Source organism: Cervus elaphus, chromosome 8 (assembly GCF_910594005.1).
Source record: "Cervus elaphus chromosome 8, mCerEla1.1, whole genome shotgun sequence".
Classification (NCBI taxonomy): domain Eukaryota; kingdom Metazoa; phylum Chordata; class Mammalia; order Artiodactyla; family Cervidae; genus Cervus; species Cervus elaphus.
The window spans coordinates 36,671,685-36,689,358 of NC_057822.1; the positions used below are offsets into that span (position 1 = coordinate 36,671,685).

The 17,674-nt window shown below is 37.9% G+C and overlaps 1 protein-coding gene across 15 annotated transcripts in view; it reads right to left on the reverse strand.

Moving 5' to 3' along the window:
* UNC80 (unc-80 homolog, NALCN channel complex subunit) overlaps positions 1-17,674 on the reverse strand; it is a 223,463-nt gene that overhangs the window by 118,142 nt on the left and 87,647 nt on the right. For 10 of the 15 annotated variants that reach the window (XM_043910184.1, XM_043910183.1, XM_043910182.1 and 7 more), the window contains exons 23-24: positions 5,858-6,070; positions 657-828 (exon numbers count right to left, since the gene is read on the reverse strand). In XM_043910184.1, coding sequence (XP_043766119.1) covers positions 657-828; positions 5,858-6,070 — 385 coding nt within the window. The remainder of the gene's footprint in view (positions 1-656; positions 829-5,857; positions 6,071-17,674) is intronic. The other 5 variants (XM_043910185.1, XM_043910196.1, XM_043910191.1 and 2 more) reach the window with 1 other exon arrangement.

The window sequence follows — 17,674 nt, forward strand, 5'->3', positions numbered from 1 at the left end:
AGTCCATAAAAGGCAATGGTACACAGACACACAAGCTTGTATGGTATAGAACAGAATGGTGTTGCACAAAATGGTGTTGAGAAAGATGTTCAGGAATCTCTTTGTCTCTATTCTATGACGAGACTCAATTATACTTTTAATAAATAAGTACAGTAAATCAAACATTCATAGTTCTAATAATCTGAATCTTAAAATTTGAATTTCATGTTAAAAATGATAATAAACCATGATTAAATATTTTAATATTTTAGTGATTTGAGAAGTTTTTCATGTTTAATTTCATTTGGTCTAGCCCTTTTTTATATCTTCAAGAGTAATTAAAAAAAAAAAAAACACAAAACCTGACCAAACCCTTTTCTGGAACAGCACTTTTCCACAATTACTTTTTCTCAAGGAGGACTAAAACTGATCTTGACATTTACAATATTAGGAGTCAGAGACTACAAAGCAATGAATGTTTCATAGGGTCTACAGCTGTTTGCTCATGTCCATAGTCTTCTCCTCTGGCTCCTGCCCTCACTTTGTGTGGTTTTATGCACATGCTCACATCCACGCACAGGGAATGGGGAGAAGGTACAGTGGAAGACATGCCAAGGTGGTAAGAATGTGAAAGAGGAAAGAGAAATATTACGTGCTCCTAAAGCAGAGATTCTTACAAGCAGGGGTTCTTGTAGTAAAGGGAGTCTCCTTACTGTCATCTAAAAAGTCTTCTTCCTCATCCTCCTTTCTCAGTCTTCTCTTGGTCTCCTCATCATAAATGAGACCCAGCAGGTTGGCTGGACTCTCACTTTCCCCATGACACAGCTCATTCAACCGGACGCCGATTGCCTACCATGCACAGAAAAAGAATGAAACAGCGTGAGGTGTATGTCAGACTGTAAAAGAGGCTCTCACATTACAGAGGTCGTCAGCCATCAGTTCATGGGGACTGCTTTCAGCATAAGCGTCCTCTGTTTGCCATAGTGTTGTTACCACCACATTTCCCAACATGGGAATCCAGAGAAGGAAGGCACTAATGCTGGCTCCAAGGTCATTCAGCCTAGACTTATAGGACCTGGAATGGTATTTATTCTCACACAAAACTTTTCTGAAAGTATTTTTATTTCCTCAAAGGTCATTTATTTTATAGATCTCACAAAAGAGAGTATGCAGTTGCATTTTCTTTTAACTATTTTTATTTATTTAAAAAGGTTTTTTTTTTTTTTGGCCATGCCGCATGACACCTGGGATCTTAGTTCCCCAGTTCAGTTCAGTTGCTCAGTCGTGTCTGACTCTTTGAAACACCGTGGACTGCAGCGTTCCAGGCCTCCCTGTCCATGACCAACTCCTGAAGCTTGCTCAAACTCATGTCTATCGAGTTGGTGATGCCATCCAACCATCTCATCCTCTGTCGTCCCCTTCTCCTACCACCTTCAATCTTCCCCAGCATCAGGGGCTTTTACTATGAATCAGTTCTTCACATCAGGTGGCCAAAGTACTGGAGTTTCAGCTTCAGCATCAGTCCTTCCAGTGGATATTCAGGACTGATTTCCTTTAGGATGGACTGATTGGATCTCCTTGCAGTCCAAGGGACTCTCAAGGGTCTTTTCCAACGCCACAGTTCAAAAGCATCAATTCTTTGGCACTCAGCTTTCTTTATGGTCCAATTCTCACACCCATACATGACTACTGGAAAAACCATGGCTTTGACTAGACAGAGCTTTGTTGGTAAAGTCATATCTCTGCTTCTTAATATGCTGCTTAGGTTGGTCACAGATTTTCTTCCAAGTAGCAAGAGTCTTTTAATTTCATGGCTGGAGTCACCATCTGCAGTGATTTTGGAGCCCCCAAAAATAAAGTCTCTCACTGTTTCCATTGTTTCCCCATCTAACCCATGCTTCCTGCATTGGAAGTGCAGAGAATTAACCATTGGACCATCAGGGAAGTCCTAGATAGTTGTTTTTAACGGAGGAAAAAAATAAGAAGCCGCATTTCCTCAGCATGTTTCTGATCATGCAGTTTTATGAGGATAGCACTGTCATGCTAATGAGTCTGGAGGCTGGTAGGACTTCTACAACTGCAACTTTATTTGTATCTTTCATCATATATGCAATCAATGATTTTCTTATAGACTTTGTTTCCCCTTCATGATATGCTATGGATTAGAAAGAAATATTAACTATTCTTTTGAAATATTAACTACTCTTTTGAGAGTGTACTGAACATCAGCATTAGAAACATGACTTTTACCTCAACACATAATCAACATCGGCTCTTATAAGGTATTCACAAAATCAATGCTTGCTATCTGTTCTTCTGAATCATCGCGTACTAAACGTCTGATTTAAAAAAAGTAACTTCCCCCAAAGAGACCAAATATGCTACCTCTAATTCCTTTCACATTCCAATTACATACTGTATAGAATAAAAGAAGAGACACATATATAGGAAAGAGAGTCAAAAAGCTAAAATGAGCACTGAACTTGGTCTGACAGTTTGAGTAATCTGTGCATTGGTAAGAACAAAATTCCAGCTAATTTTCTTCTTTCCTCCTGCATTATCCTTTTCAAATATTTAGAAAAACGACTAAATTCTGGGCATGTAAGAGATTAGATCTGCTGTTGGAAAGTGACAAAAATACGTCCGTGTGTGCATGTGCATGCTGTCACATCTGACACTTAGTGACCCTATGAACAACAGCATGTCAGGCTCCTCTGTCGATGGAATTTTCCAAGTAAGAATACTGGAGCAGGTTGCCATTTCCTACTTCAGGGAATCTTCCTGACCCAGGGACTCAACCCATATTTCCTGTGTCTCCTGCATTGGCAGGTGGATTCCTTACCACTGAGCCACCTGGAAAGCTCAAAAGATATGCCTAGAGCTCTTCAAATAAAAATACATGTTGTTTGAACATCTTGGTTATTTGAAAACAAAGGGGTCTCCTTAAACTCTGGAATTGTGGAGTAACAAAAACCACATCAAGACAAAAGAAATGCAGCTTGGTTGCTAACTTGAGAAGTTCTAAGCAAACAAAACAAAACACGAAAGCAAAAACTACCACCTCAACAGAAAGCCTTGTCCTGATGCTACTATTTTAGAAATTCTCTCTAAAGAAGTGTTAGGTAGTTAGAATAGGAAAAAGGAGTCCAGAATGGCAGTGGCTAAAAGACAAAGCGGGAAAAGCCCGTGAAAAGAGAAAAAAGGAAGGTCTGAGGACTGGAGTGAGGACCTCAGGTAAAACAAACAGTACTTCTGGCTAGTCCAATTTACATAGGGCAGGCCCAGGGGGAGGCGGAAAAAACATATAAAAAGAGGAACCAAAATTGAGCTGGGGGCTTCTCTTCTGTTTGAGTCTTCCGGGTCGACACCCCCTCACACACCTCAAGAATGTATTTTCCTTTGCTTTCTAAATAAAACTGAGCTGTAACACGAAGCTGTAACACTGGTCTGTCCATCACTTCAAATTTTTGCTGCAGCGAGAAAGAACCGAGGAAATTACACACTCCCCCGACAGAAGGACACGAGGAATTATGAGTCTGAGTGGAGCCAGAAGACTTAATAGTGAGAGTCAAAGGGGGAAAAATCTACATTGATCTCCCCCAGATTCTGAAACCAAGCAATTTAAGTTAAACCCACAGTTCACAAAACTTAGAAGGTTTCTCAGAAAATGAACTTGCATGGTGAAAGGTCGGGGCATGCCCCAGAAAAAGTTCCGCAAGGCAAATTCCGGAGGCTGGCTAACTTCCGGGGACTGACCCTCTGCAGCCTGGTCCAATCATGTACCAACACAGAGCCCTCGGACACTAACTGCCGCTGTAGCCCACGCTTTCTTCCTTATATGAAAAGACCTGGCTTAAACGCCGGCCCTGGCTATAAAACCCCTCCCCACCCCTCATACCTCGCAGACTCCCTTTGTCTCCTCACCCGCCCCCGGGAGTTCTGCCCGAGAGGGACCGCTCAATAAAGGCCTTTACCACCGGTCCTTAGAGGCGGCTTTTTTTCCTCCCGCGGCGTTTTTTAACACATGGGATAATATAAAGTATCTAAATAATAATTTAGAGCTCTACATCTCAAAGTGTTTTAGGGATATGTTTATTCATTCTTCATTCATCAAATATTTATTAGGTGAGGTAATTCGCTAGTTACTAAAGAAAACATAAAGTTGAATAAACTGTTATAGTGCATCAGTATCTTTATTTAATATGCCTGAATATATTATAAACTTTCATAAAAGAAATATCACTGTTTGGCAATTAGAAAAGTTAGAAAGCTTGAAAAAACCTGCTCAAGGTCACTCAGCAGCCTTGAACTGGGATTCAAACATAGGGTGTCTGACTTTATCTCTTGCTCTTTACCTCAAGGAGCTTACAGTCTATAGGGGAGATAATAACATATGAAAAAAGGACATTAAGTGGTGAAAGAGAATGAAATTACCTTATATATTAGAAAATGAAGACATTAGATTCATTTCAGAGAATCATACAAAGTCTCATTCCTGTAGATTCTCAAGAACTGGTGTTAGGCTAATGGGGAAGGTGGAAAAGTGGATATTTCAGATGGACGGTTCCCAAAGACCCATATTCAGGGACATGCACTGATGTGTTCAGAGACTATCAACTAAGCCACTTGGCTGAAGCACCATTTTGTGAGCAGAAATAATGTGCCTGAGGGCTTGGAAAGGTAAATTGGGACCAGATTCCAAAGTTCTTGAAGCTGGACTTCATTTTGCCTTCTGAAGAAGGATGAAAGGCAGTTTTTGAGCGGGGGAGAAGCCTTATCACTCCTTCCAAGGACACTGTGCTAGCTGTCTAAAAATGCAGAGACAAACCATATACCCTGCTTTCAAAATTTAGTATCATAACTTATCATTGAACACCTCTTAGATGTAAAGGATTGAGATAAACGTCCTTTAGATACATCAGCTCATTGACTTTATCATCTATAATTGGTGTGATTTGAAAAAAGATTGTGGAAAGAGCCGAGATGCCAGGCTGAGCAATTTGGGTTTTTATCCCAAGGGAAAAGAAGGGCCACTGAAGCACTATAACATGATTTGCATTTTAGCCTAATCATTCTGACAGCAATTTGGAGAATGAATTGGAAGGAGAGAGTCTGGAGGCTGGGAGATGAGATATGAATGTTCTGCTTTTAGACGGGCTATGCCAAAGGGAGATTTTATTGGCAGTGTGTAGGATGGGTCAGAGAGGGGAAATTGTGGGAGGAAACCAAATAGGAAAATACTTTAGTCACACAGAGGAGAAGTAATGAAGATCTGACCTCAAAGGGCATCAGTGACATGGAAGAGGTGGAATCAATAAGGCAAGGAGGTTGAGAATATGTTCAAAGGCTGTCATTTCAGATGATGGTAGTTCCATCAGAAAAAAGAGAAATTTCAAGAGGGGTTACAGATGGGGGTGTGTTTAAATGGAGAGAAGTGTTTTAGTTTGGTCAGATTTAGTCTCAGAACATTAAGTGAATGCCTCCAAAGTACAGTTGGTGAAGTTGGTCAGGGATCTGAAAAGTGCTGTGGATAGAGAACTGGGTGCTTCTGGCATACAGCTAGCAGTAGAAAACACAGGAATAAACGTAATCCTGGTGGGGATTTTAAAGGAAGAACTGATAAGAGGTGCTGAGAATGTTTACATTTACAGGGAGGAAAGAGGCAGAGGATCAGGAAGGGAGACAGAAGAGATAATAATGTCTAACTTTGTAGATTTATTTGGAAGATTAAATGAATTATTTCCCCCTGAAATATTTTGTTCAGTACTTGGTACATAACAGATACTCAAATTATCTCCCAAACAAATGAACAAACAGAAGCTCAAAACATCTTCACTTCACTCGGCCTAATTTTTATAGAAGAAAATCAAAAGCTCACGTCTCCCCACTGGTAGAAGAGCTTGGCAGCATTCCATTGCAGCTTCTGGTTCCGCTTGTTGCCCACGATGGGGGACCGTCCCCTGGAAAGGCCTTTCTTGGTGATGTTCACGTGATGCCCTTTCATCCACTCTGGCCAGTTGCCACGGTTGCAGCGGTGCACAAATCGGGCACATTCCAGGAACAATGCTGCTCTGGCCACCACCGGCGCTTCCTGCGTAGGGTTGTTAAGGAAAGAGTAGTGTGGGATTAACAAACAATGAATCTGACCTTAAAGAGAAATGCCTATGTACTCTTAGTTCATTTTTGCCTTTGTATTTTGATTTGGTTTAGCCATATTTCCCCTGTGGCTCAGCAGTAAGGAATCCATTTGCAATGCAGGAGCCACTGGAGACTTGGGTTTCATCCCTAAGTCAGGAAGATCCCCTGGAGAAGGAAATGACAACCCACTCCAGGATTCTTGCCTGGAGAATCCCATGGACAGAGGAGCCTGGTGGGCTACAGTCACTAGGGTTGCAAAAAGTCAGACACAACCAAGCGACTTAGCAGCAGCAGCGATATTTCCCAGGGTAGTGTTAACATGGTTACAGAAGTAGTGGGAGCTCTGGAAAATGAATCCATGAAGGCAAATTTGAGTATTGAATAATGAGACATTTTAAGTTGGTTTCTGCATGTAGTTTTCTCCTCATGGAGAATCTTAAGTAATTCCATGACTCTATCTTTGCATATTTCAGAGACAGTGGGGATTTGAGTGTGAAATCACTTTTAATAAGGAGGTTTTAAATATGAAGCTTTTTAAAACCTAAAATTAGCATGATGCAAACATATATTCAATTTCTAGAACTAGATGTAGATTAACCAAGGATGTCAGTTTTTTATCCACAAACTCCACAAACATCCACAAACTCCAAGGACATGCAACTGCTCTCTCACTTTGGCTAATAAAAAAAAGAAGAGCTTACTACATCAGGCTGAGTTGTGAGGGTAAACAGAATAAAATGGGGCCTGAAATGAGAAAAAAACAAATAAATGAATGAATGAATAAATAAACTCAGTTGAGTTAGGCTCTTTCTCTAATTTTTCATAAACAACAGATCAAATTCTGCTTAAATAGGCATGGTTTCAATTGAAAATGTTTGACAAAGAGGAAATTGCTTAATTGACAAATGAAAAACAGCATTTCTTCAGGAAAATAAAAATTTGACTCCATCTTATCAAGATGTGCTTGAAAAATAAAAGCAAGAGCTTTTTGTTAATACTCAGAAACTTATGAGAGTAAGATACCTACTCTTTAGAAGCCAAGAAAAATTTAATGTGGGAAAGAATGTGAAGTTTCCCATAGGTCAACAGGTCACAAAAAATACATACATCAAACATTCACTTGTGTCAGTTAAAAAATATATATAACAATATTCGCTATCATCTTGAAAGTGAAAGTTGTTCAGTCGTGTCTGATTCTTTGAAACCCCATGGACTATAGAGTCAGAATACTGGAGTGGGCAGCCTTTCCCTTCTCCAGGGGATCTTCCCAACCCAGGGATCAAAGCCAGGTCTCCCACATTGCAGGCGATTCTTTACTAGCTAAGCCACAAGGGAAGCCCAAGAATACTGGAGTGGGTAGCCTATCCCTTCTCCAGGGATCTTCCTGACCCAGGAGTCGAACTGGGGTCTCCTACATTGCAGGTGGATTCTTTACCACCTATCAAGCTATCAAGGGGAAGCCCTTGCTGTCATCTTAGAGTTACCTAATGAATCCCATGTCCCATGTCCCATGTGTTTTCAAATGGAAACAGTTTTCATGATTCAAGTAATAGCATTCTTAACAATGCCTCAATCTATAATGTCAAATAGGTGCTAATATATAGAGAATATCAATTATGTTCCAACTAGTTTTTATAAATTGTAATTCTTAATTATCATAACAGCCCTGTGGAATAATGTCCTCATTTTAATATTTTTTAATACGAGGTATAACTTTTCCACTCTTATGCAGCTGGGAAGAAGCAGACAGGGGATTCATTCTCAGGTCTCTCTGATGCTCAGATCTGTACCTCTTTGGTATCTTCAAGGTCTTAATTCATGCTTATATACACCTGGGGAAAAGATGATTTCTAGCATGCATGTAAAAAGTTACCGTTTAAAAATGAACATTAATGTCATGTAAAACACAAGTAATCACATAATTTTCCCATTTAAAATATATTTTATGGTCCATCCATCTGACTCATCAATGAATAAAGGCAACTGACCTTTGTTGTTTGGTTCATTTCTCTCTCTGTCCTCACCTCAAGTGCTTTGTGATCCACTTATGTCAAACTGGTTAGTCTCCCAGATAAGACATCTCATACCTTTCCATGTGTTGTTTCCATCACTTGCAGAGCCTTTAAGCCCCTTTTCTATCTAGCAGATTCCCACTTGTAAGCTTCAGTGTAGTTACCTCCTCTAAGAAGATTTCCTTAATCCCTTCCTCTTCAGGCAGAGGCAGTTACTTCACACTGTCAGGTAACACACTATCTCAAATACCCTGGATGTTTCAAGCAAGTTAGCCCTTTAAGCATTTTCCCATTGTTTACAACTTAAATGAAACTACCAAGAATCCTAATAAGAAATTTAATCATGTTGGGATGTAATTTTACAAAAAATATGACATATTGCCATTGAAGATAAAGTTAATCTATGTGAAAAGGCAGAATAGAAGATAAACACAATGATGAGCATCTATCATTAATAAAAGATGGACAGTGATGATGAGAAACGATCCTCAACTTTATTGGTGCCAAGACTTGATAGCAGGTCAGAAGGATAGAAAGACTTTAGAATGCAAAGGCTCAGATGAATTTCTGCATTAAACTTATCGTTACCATGGTGCCATAACACCCCAACTAAATATCTATACTCTTTCCTTGTATTAAATATTCAGTTTACTAAAGATTTCAGATATGCTAATCTGCATTTGGAAAAGCCTGGAACATCTATCTCTAAAAAGGAACTCCAGTCTGGAAGACAAGGCAAGTGATGCAAATCTATTCTTATCATGTCACATTTTGACACATTTCCAATATAAAGCAATGAGATTCATTGCTTAATGACAGGAGGACAGAAACAACACTGGTGGAATAGCATTAGGTGATGAGCTTTAGCTTTTTCATGATTAATGAGAGTAAAAACTTAACCTAACTCGTATGGGGCAGAGTTTGTTTTTCTTATATATATATTTCTTTTAACTATTAAATAGCACTGAGAAGACTAACAGAAGATGAATCAAAAAACCCAGACTGTGCTATGTAAGGCTTCCCATGTCGGTTGGCTTGGCTTCTTTAGACAATATGTTTTATTTGCTTAGGAAACTCAAGGCATTTTGAATGAAAAACAATTTTAATTCTCTGCTCTCAAAAGCTTCTTATGATAAAACCCAGACATTATCAGTTATTGACCCTAAGAAATCCTACTTTAAGTTGGGAAATAGAACTGAGACCACTATCAAAATAATTCCCATTAATTAACTATATAGCACAACATTAAAGGGAAGGTTAGTTATTATTGATAAATTTAATTCACGTAAATTGTCAAACTCAGTAACTTTTGGAAAGTCACTGTCTGCATTAAGGGATGATGACATAGAGTAACTCAAATATTGACTTCTTCTTATAAACCTCACGAATCTTGTAGGTGAAAGCAGACTTGGGGATCGTATAGTCAAGAGGACCCTGAGTACTAACAATTTCTATGGTACTGTAGTGTGTATGTTACTGTATGGACAATGGAGGGTGCTCTTGTAGTATAAAGCTAAGGACTCAACTGTACGTCCTCATGGAAGATCCTTGGCAACAAGAACCAACTTCATAGTGTGTGAAGGAGTAGTCAAGGCATTATATTGTGGGTGTGGCCATACGGAATTATTTTCCTTATAAGTTCCTTTCAAAGTGTAAGTTAGAAAGTATTGATTTGAGGAGCAGGGTTATGGAATACCTTAGACAAAGGATTCTTCCTGGACATAAAGGAAAGTCAGTTTTCCCTCTTTTGATGGAACTTGCCTCTTAATGGCTCAGAGCTATCCGATGAAGCAGCAAAAAAATGGAGACATGACAGAATGGGTAGGGATGGATTCACATCACAGAGAAAAACAGCACAAATGGAGAAAAATGAATCAGAAGAAGGCTGCATGGAGGAAGAGAACCATGGAGTTTCAGAGACATAGTTAAAACTGAACATCAAAACAAACTTTGGTACCGTTGATATACCACAGAAAATTTTGCTGGTGGTCCTAAAAGAAAAGTAGGCAGATTTAAATTCTTTCTGATTAACATGGCTGCCAGATCACCTTTCTATTCTATGTTCCATAATGCCACAGAGCAGCTTCAGTTCCATTATGTCATAACTTCGTAGTTCCCAGACAAACAAGAAGCAATTTGAACTGGTGAGATAAAATGTTAGGTTGAACTTCATGGAATTTCTAAGTTTGATGGTCAAATATAGTAGCATATCATCAATTTCATATGGTTTGGTTGTACATAAGGTGCTCTCTGCAATGGTTACAGAGCTGTCTACTTAAAATTACAAAACATCATGCATTATGCAGTATTTCTCTAACATTCTTCAACTAGAAAACTTCAAGTATCAGGCTATTTTCCCTTGACTTCTTTTGGCACTTTTTCCTGCATTTGATAAGATCGTTATGTATTTTGAATGTTTCCTTTATGAAGGTAAAGCAGAGAACTAGAATACTAATTCAAACAGCTGTACTTTATTTTGCCTGGGGACGTAGAAAATATTGTTACCAAGATATGACGGCTAATTGAAGGTTATAATTACAATACATTCCTTCCCCTGAAAGACTATATCTAAACTTATTATGTAAGAAGAAACCCTGATTGATCCTGGAAACATAACAACACAGGGCAGGAACTGTTCTAAAGACAATAGTTTATGTTGGTCCCTGGGGAATTAAATAATATTTTTACTGCCTTACAAAAAAATGTAAAGCTCTTGCTGGTGTAAGATACCTATTTATTTAAGACCACTGGGAAAAAGCAGTTATTCTCGGTCTTTGTGCACACTGGAACCTTGTTTGCTAGAGGGCATGTGCTTGTGAGCCAGTATTTATTACTTAGCTTGTATTCAGTTCTCTGCCCGAGATCATTAAGCAACTGACAGGCTGTCTCTGTCCCTGCGCATTTCTGCAGTAGCTGCAGGCAACTGAAATGATTCAGTGTCAGGCTAGATGCAGACATTACAATTGAGTACATGATTTGGCTGGGCTGGCATTTTAACACTCAGATCATGCTAATATCTTGCGTAATTGTTTTAAAAACCAAATAAGGACTGCTACTTCTGACAATATGATGGATTAAGTGTGAAGACAAACATCTTTTGATTTAGACATTTAAAAATGCTGGATAAAATATCCAAGTTTTTTTTCACTTTATTTCTGCTTTTGCTTCTGATATGAGATGATAGACCATTAAAAAGTAGAAATTACAAGAAAATTCAATTCTGGAGTGAAGGTAGGGAGAAATGTGTGAACTAGTGAAGGAATATTTGCCCCAAGGGTTTCTATTGACTATGGCAAGACCGGAGTATGGGTTTTCAATGGGCCACAAATTAAATGTCAGTGTTCACGTGGAGTGGAAGGTCAGGCCACACACCCCTTTATAAAGCCAATATTCCAGGTGGGAGTATTTTTGATTAAACTTCAGTTGAGAGAGCTACTGCCAGTTGATCATCACCAAAGAAATGTCTGAAAGGTTTCTTTTAGAAGAAGGACACAGATCTTAGAAAGGGACGTCTGAGATGCAAGGAAAAATGGTGGGCAAAGACTATACTAAGCTTCGGGGCAAATTTAAAAATCATTTTCCTAACAATTAATAAAAATAAAGTCTACTTTGTCAATGTTAAAACTTTGTCAATGTTAAAACAAAAACAGAGAACTAGATCTTGGCCAACTGGCATTAAAACCCTCTACAGTCTTTCATTGTTTGCAAGAAAAGTAAAGATATTCATTAATTTTAGACTGCATTGAGTTAAATATGCATGCAATTTTAAAAATATAAATGGAATATAACAAGTTTCAAACTGATAAGGGAAAATGAATAAGACAAAGCTAAACCAAAGCAAAGAAAAATCCAACACAATTTGAAAGAAGGAATGAAATGGAAATAGGAACACACATAAAATGAAATAGTGAAAAAAATGTGGTAAGTAGTCCGAAGAAGACGGAACTGAATCTATACAAGTAAATATAATCTGTGCAAATGTACTAAACTTTCTAGGGAAAAAGATCATTAAAATGGTTTAATTCAAATACTTGCTTTCTACAAGAGATATACCTAAAACACGAAGATATAGAAATGTTGAAAGGAAAGGGTTTACAAAAAGATATACAAGTCCAATGCTAAACTAGCAAAACTGTTTCAACTGTATTAATATCAAAGAAAAATATATCCTTATATACTAGAAATAAATTGGGTCACTAGGTAGTGAAAAGACCCTGATGCTGGGAAAGACTGAAGGCAGGAGGAGAAGGGGATGACAGAGGACGAGATGGTTGGATGGCATCACCGACTCAATCAAGAGTGTGAGCAAGCTCCAGGAAGCCTGGTGTACTACAGTCCATGGGGTCGCAAAGAGTTGGACATGACTGAGTGACTGAACGACAACAAGGTAGTGATAATACTTTTATAGGACCTGATATATATTATATTTCTATTATATTTCTAGACTACCTGCCTCTGCTAAATCAATGAAACAAAAATTGCTGGAACTTCAAGGTAAATGGATAACTTTGCCATCAAATCCCTTACCAGTATACAGTGGAAGTGACAGATTCAAGGGATTAGATCTGATAGAGTGCCTGAAGAACTATGGATGGAGGTTTGTGACATTGTACAGGCAGTGATCAAGAACATCCCCAAGAAAAAAGAGATGCAATGGTTGTCTGAGAAAGCCTTACAAATAGCTGAGAAAAGAAAAGTGAAAAGCAAAGGAGAAAAGGAAAGATAAACCCATTTGAATGCAGAGTTCCAAAGAATAGCAAGGAGAGATAAGAAAGCCTTCCTCAGTGATCAGTGCAAAGAAATAGAGGAAAACAATAGAATGGGAAAGACTAGAGATCTCTTCAAGAAAATTAGAGATACCAAGGGAACATTTCATGCAAAGATGGGCACAATAAAGGACAGAAATGGTATGGACCTAACAGAAGCAGAAGATATTAAGAAGAGGTGGCAAAAATAAACAGAAGAACTGTACAAAAAAGATCTTCACGACCCAGATAACCAAAAAGGTGTGATCACTCACATAGAGGCAGAGATCCTGGAATGTGAAGTCAAGCGGGCCTTAGGAAACATCACTACGAACAAAGTTAGTGGAGGTGATGGAATTTCAGCTGAACTATTTCAAATCCTAAAAGATGATGGTGTGAAAGTGCTGCACTCAATATGCCAGCAAATTTGGAAAACTCAGCAGTGGCCACAGGGCTGGAAAAGGTCAGTTTTCATTCCAATCCCAAAGAAAGGCAATGCCAAAGAATATTAAAACTACTGCACAATTGCACTCATCTCACATGCTAGTAAAGTAATGCTCAAAATTCTCCAAGCCAGGCTTCAACAGTACATGAACCATGAAATTCCAGATGTTCAAGCTGGATTTAGAAAAGCCAGAGGAACCAGAGATCAAATTGTCAACATCCACTAGATCATCAAAACAGCAAGAGAATACCAGAAAAACATCTGCTTTATTGACTATGCCAAAGCCTTTGACTGTGTGGACCACAACTGTGGAAAATTCTTAAAGAGATGGGAATACCAGACCACCTGACCTGCCTCCTGAGAAATCTGTATGCAGGTCAAGAAGCAACAGTTAGAAGTGGACGTGGAACAACAGACTGGTTCCAAATCGGGAAAGGAGTATGTCAAGTCTGTATATTGTCACCCTGCTTGTTTAAATATAAATTATGTAAATGCAGAGCATCATGAGAAATGCTGGGCTGGAGGAAGCACAAGCTGGAATCAAGATTGCTGGGAGAAATATCAATAATCTCAGATATGCAGATGACACCACCCATATGGCAGAAAGTAAAGAAGAACTAAAGAGCTTCTTGGGAAGGTGAAAAAGGAGAGTGAAAAAGTTGGCTTAAGGCTCAACATTCAGAAAACTAAGATTATGGCCTCCTGTCCCATCAGCTCATGGCAAACAAAAGGGCAAACGATGGAAGCAGTGAGAGATTTTATTTTGGGGGCTCCAAAATCACTGCAGATGGTGAATGCAGTCATGAAATTAAAAGACTCTTGTTTCTTAGAAGAAACGCTATAACCAACCTCAGTTCAGTTCAGTTCAGTCGTTCAGTCATGTCTGACTCTTTGTGACCCCACGGACTGCAGCATGCCAGATCTCCCTGTCCATCACCAGCTCCCAGAGTATACTCAAAGTCATGTCCATTATGTTGGTGATGCCATCAAACCATCTCATCCTATGTTGTCCCCTTATCCTCTGGCCTTCAATCTTTCCCAGCATCAGGGTCTTTTCAAATGAGTCAGTTTTTCACATCAGGTGGCCAAAGGATTGGAGTTTCAGCTTTAGCATCAGTCCTTCCAATGAATACTCAGGACTGATTTCCTTTAGGATGGACTGGTTAGATCTTCTTGCAGTCCTAGGGACTCTCAAGAGTCTTTCCCTACACCACAGTTCAAAAGCATCAATTCTTTGGCGCTCAGCTTTCTTTACAGTCCAACTCTCACATCCATACATGACTACTGGAAAAACCATAGCTTTGACTAGACAGACCTTTGTTAACAAAGTAGTGTCTCTGCTTTTTAATATACTGTCTAGGTTAGTCATAGCTTTTCTTCCAAGGAGCAAGTGTCTTTTAATTTTATGGCTGCAGTCACCATCTACAGTGATTTTTGGAGCCCCCCAAAATAAGTCTCTCACCGTTTCCACTGTTTCCCCATCTATTAGACATGAAGTGAGGGGACCAGATGCCATGATCTTATTTTTCTGAATATTGATCAACCTAGACAAAAAAGCAGAGACATTACTTTGCCAACCAAGGTCTGTCTAGTCAAAGCCATGGTTTTTCCAGTAGTCATGTATGGATGTGACAATTGGACTATAAAGAAAATTGAGCACCGAAGACTTGATGCTTTTGAGCTGTGGTGCTGGAGAAGACTCTTGAGAGTCCCTTGGATTGTAAGGGGATCGAATCAGTCCATCCTAAAGGAAATCAGCCCTGAATATTCATTGAAAGGACCAATGCTGAAGCTGAAACTCCAATCCTTTGGCCACCTGATGCAAAAAACTGACTTATTTGAAAAGACCCTGATGCTGTGAAAGACTGAAGGTGGGAGGAGAAGGGGACGACAGAGGATGATGGTTGGATGGCATCACCAACTCAATGAACATGAGTTTGAATAAGCTCTGGGAGTTGGTGATGGACAGGGAAGTCTGGAGTGCTGGAGTCCATTGGGTCTCAAAGAGTTGGACATGACTGAGCGACTAAACTGATTTGTCATCTCAGATTAAGTGAGGAGAAAAAAAAAAGGATGTACAAGGCTTGAATATGAAACACCATACCCTGATTGACCTAGAGGGAATATGTAAAGTGAAATATGTTAGACAGAGAAAGACAAACACTGTACGATTTCATTGATATTTGGAATCTAAAGAACAAACACAAAAATAAACAAACAAAACAGAAACAGACATAGAGAACTGGTGCTTGCCAGAGGTAGGGGTTAGGGGGTTGAGTGGGGAATGTGGCTTAGGTGAAACAGATGAAAAGGATTAAAAGTTTCAGGCTTTCAATTATAAAATAAATAAGTCATTGGGATATAATGTACAGTATAGGGAATATAGTCAATAACATATAATAACATGTATGGTGACAGTTGGTTACTAGCTTTATGGTGATCAATTCATAATGCATATAAATGCCAAATCACTATGTTGTACACCTGAAATTAATATATTATTGTCACCTATACTTCAATTAAGAAAAAGGAAAGAAAAGCTACTATGTTATACCCAACAATTAGAGAATGAACATTCTTTTCAACTACACATGGAACAGTTGTGAAAATTATATAATGATCTAGTTTATAAAGCAACTTTAATTCCAGAAAATCAGTATCTAAAAATGAAGTTATAAATCAATAAAAATGGTTACCTAGCAAAACTCTGAAATTTATAAGTTGAAATGCACATGCATCTATTTAAATGACTCATGGGAAAGGAAATAATTAAATTTTAAAAGGCTTAAATATAAATTGTAACAAACATACTACTTATCAAAATTTATGGTATGTGATTAAAGTAGTAATGCTAAAATTCTACTACTCAGTTTTTGAACAAAAGAAAATAAAAGTATGAGCCTAGCCATCAGCTAATAAGCTAAATAATAATGCAATGAATTCAAAGCAATAAGAAGAATAAAAAATAAGGACAGGATATACTCAATATTTTATAATAACCTATGGGGGAAAATAATCCTAAAAAAATTATATATATATATATATATGTATATATATAAAACTGAATCACTTTGTTGTACACCTAAAACAAACTAACACAACATTGTAAATCAACTCTACCTCAATAAAAAAATAATAAGGCATTAAAGAATTAGAGAACAAGACACAATAGAGAGAATCAACAAGATTGTTAAAAAAGGCTAACAAAATTGACAAATACTTGGCAAGCCTAATCAAGAAAAATGGAGACAATTTTAGGAATAATAACAGATGCTACAAATATTAATAAGAAAATTATCAATTTTAATCCAACAAATATGAAAATTTAGGTAAATCTGACAGATTACTGAAAAAAGTAAAATTACATAAACTGACTCAGAGAGAAATAGAACTTTTGAATAATCAGTTCAACTCTGAATCTCAATTTGAATTTTAAATATATCTAAATTTATCGGTGGGCTCAATGTAATTCCAAGAATATATCAAAGAATTTTCAGAGAAATTGACAAGCTAATTATAAAATTTACATGGAAGAGCAATGAATAATTAGGTGATGTTTAAAGTTTGAGCTATTAAGGAGAGTAACTATTAAGAGAGAGTAACTATTAAGAGAGTAAGCTATTAACAGAGAGTAACCCAGAGTACACTGGGAATGGAACAGAAAAACACTTGGAATCACACCCATGCATATACAGAAACTGGACACATGATTAGGATGGTGTTGCATATCAGATACTAAAGAATGAATTAGTCAAAATAACACACTAGGTTTTTTTTCATGTGAAATAAAAAGAAAAAAAGGAAAGAATCCCACTTTTATACACACAGTAAATTCCAGTTAAAGACCTAAATGTGAAATGTAAACTTTACAATTTTAGAGGAAAATGTAACATGTGTATAATTATTATTACTGTGGGATTTCTTTAAAAAGACTAAAGAAAAAACCATTAAAGAAAATTTTGATAAATTATATCAAAATGGATATATTAAAATACAGCATGAGGGAAGAGAACAAAATGACATATTCTCTAGGGATACAAACTCATGCAGCAAAATAAGCCAAGCACAGGGAAAATTAAAGTTCGAGACAGCAGGGCCTTCTGGGAAGTAGGGGTGAGTGATTAGGAAAGGAATGCAAGGGACTTAAAAAAATTTGAAATGTGCCCGACTGCGACATTTCATAGTCAGATTTTTTTAAAAAAAAATTCAGTATAGGAGTACCACTAGAATAAAGTGAATAATTGGACCATTTAGCTTTGGTTGTTTCTGGATTACTTCAGTTTTTCCTATGATTCAAAAGAAAACACAATATTACTTTGCTTTTAGAGTTCCCAGTCTGCATATATTCCTAACTC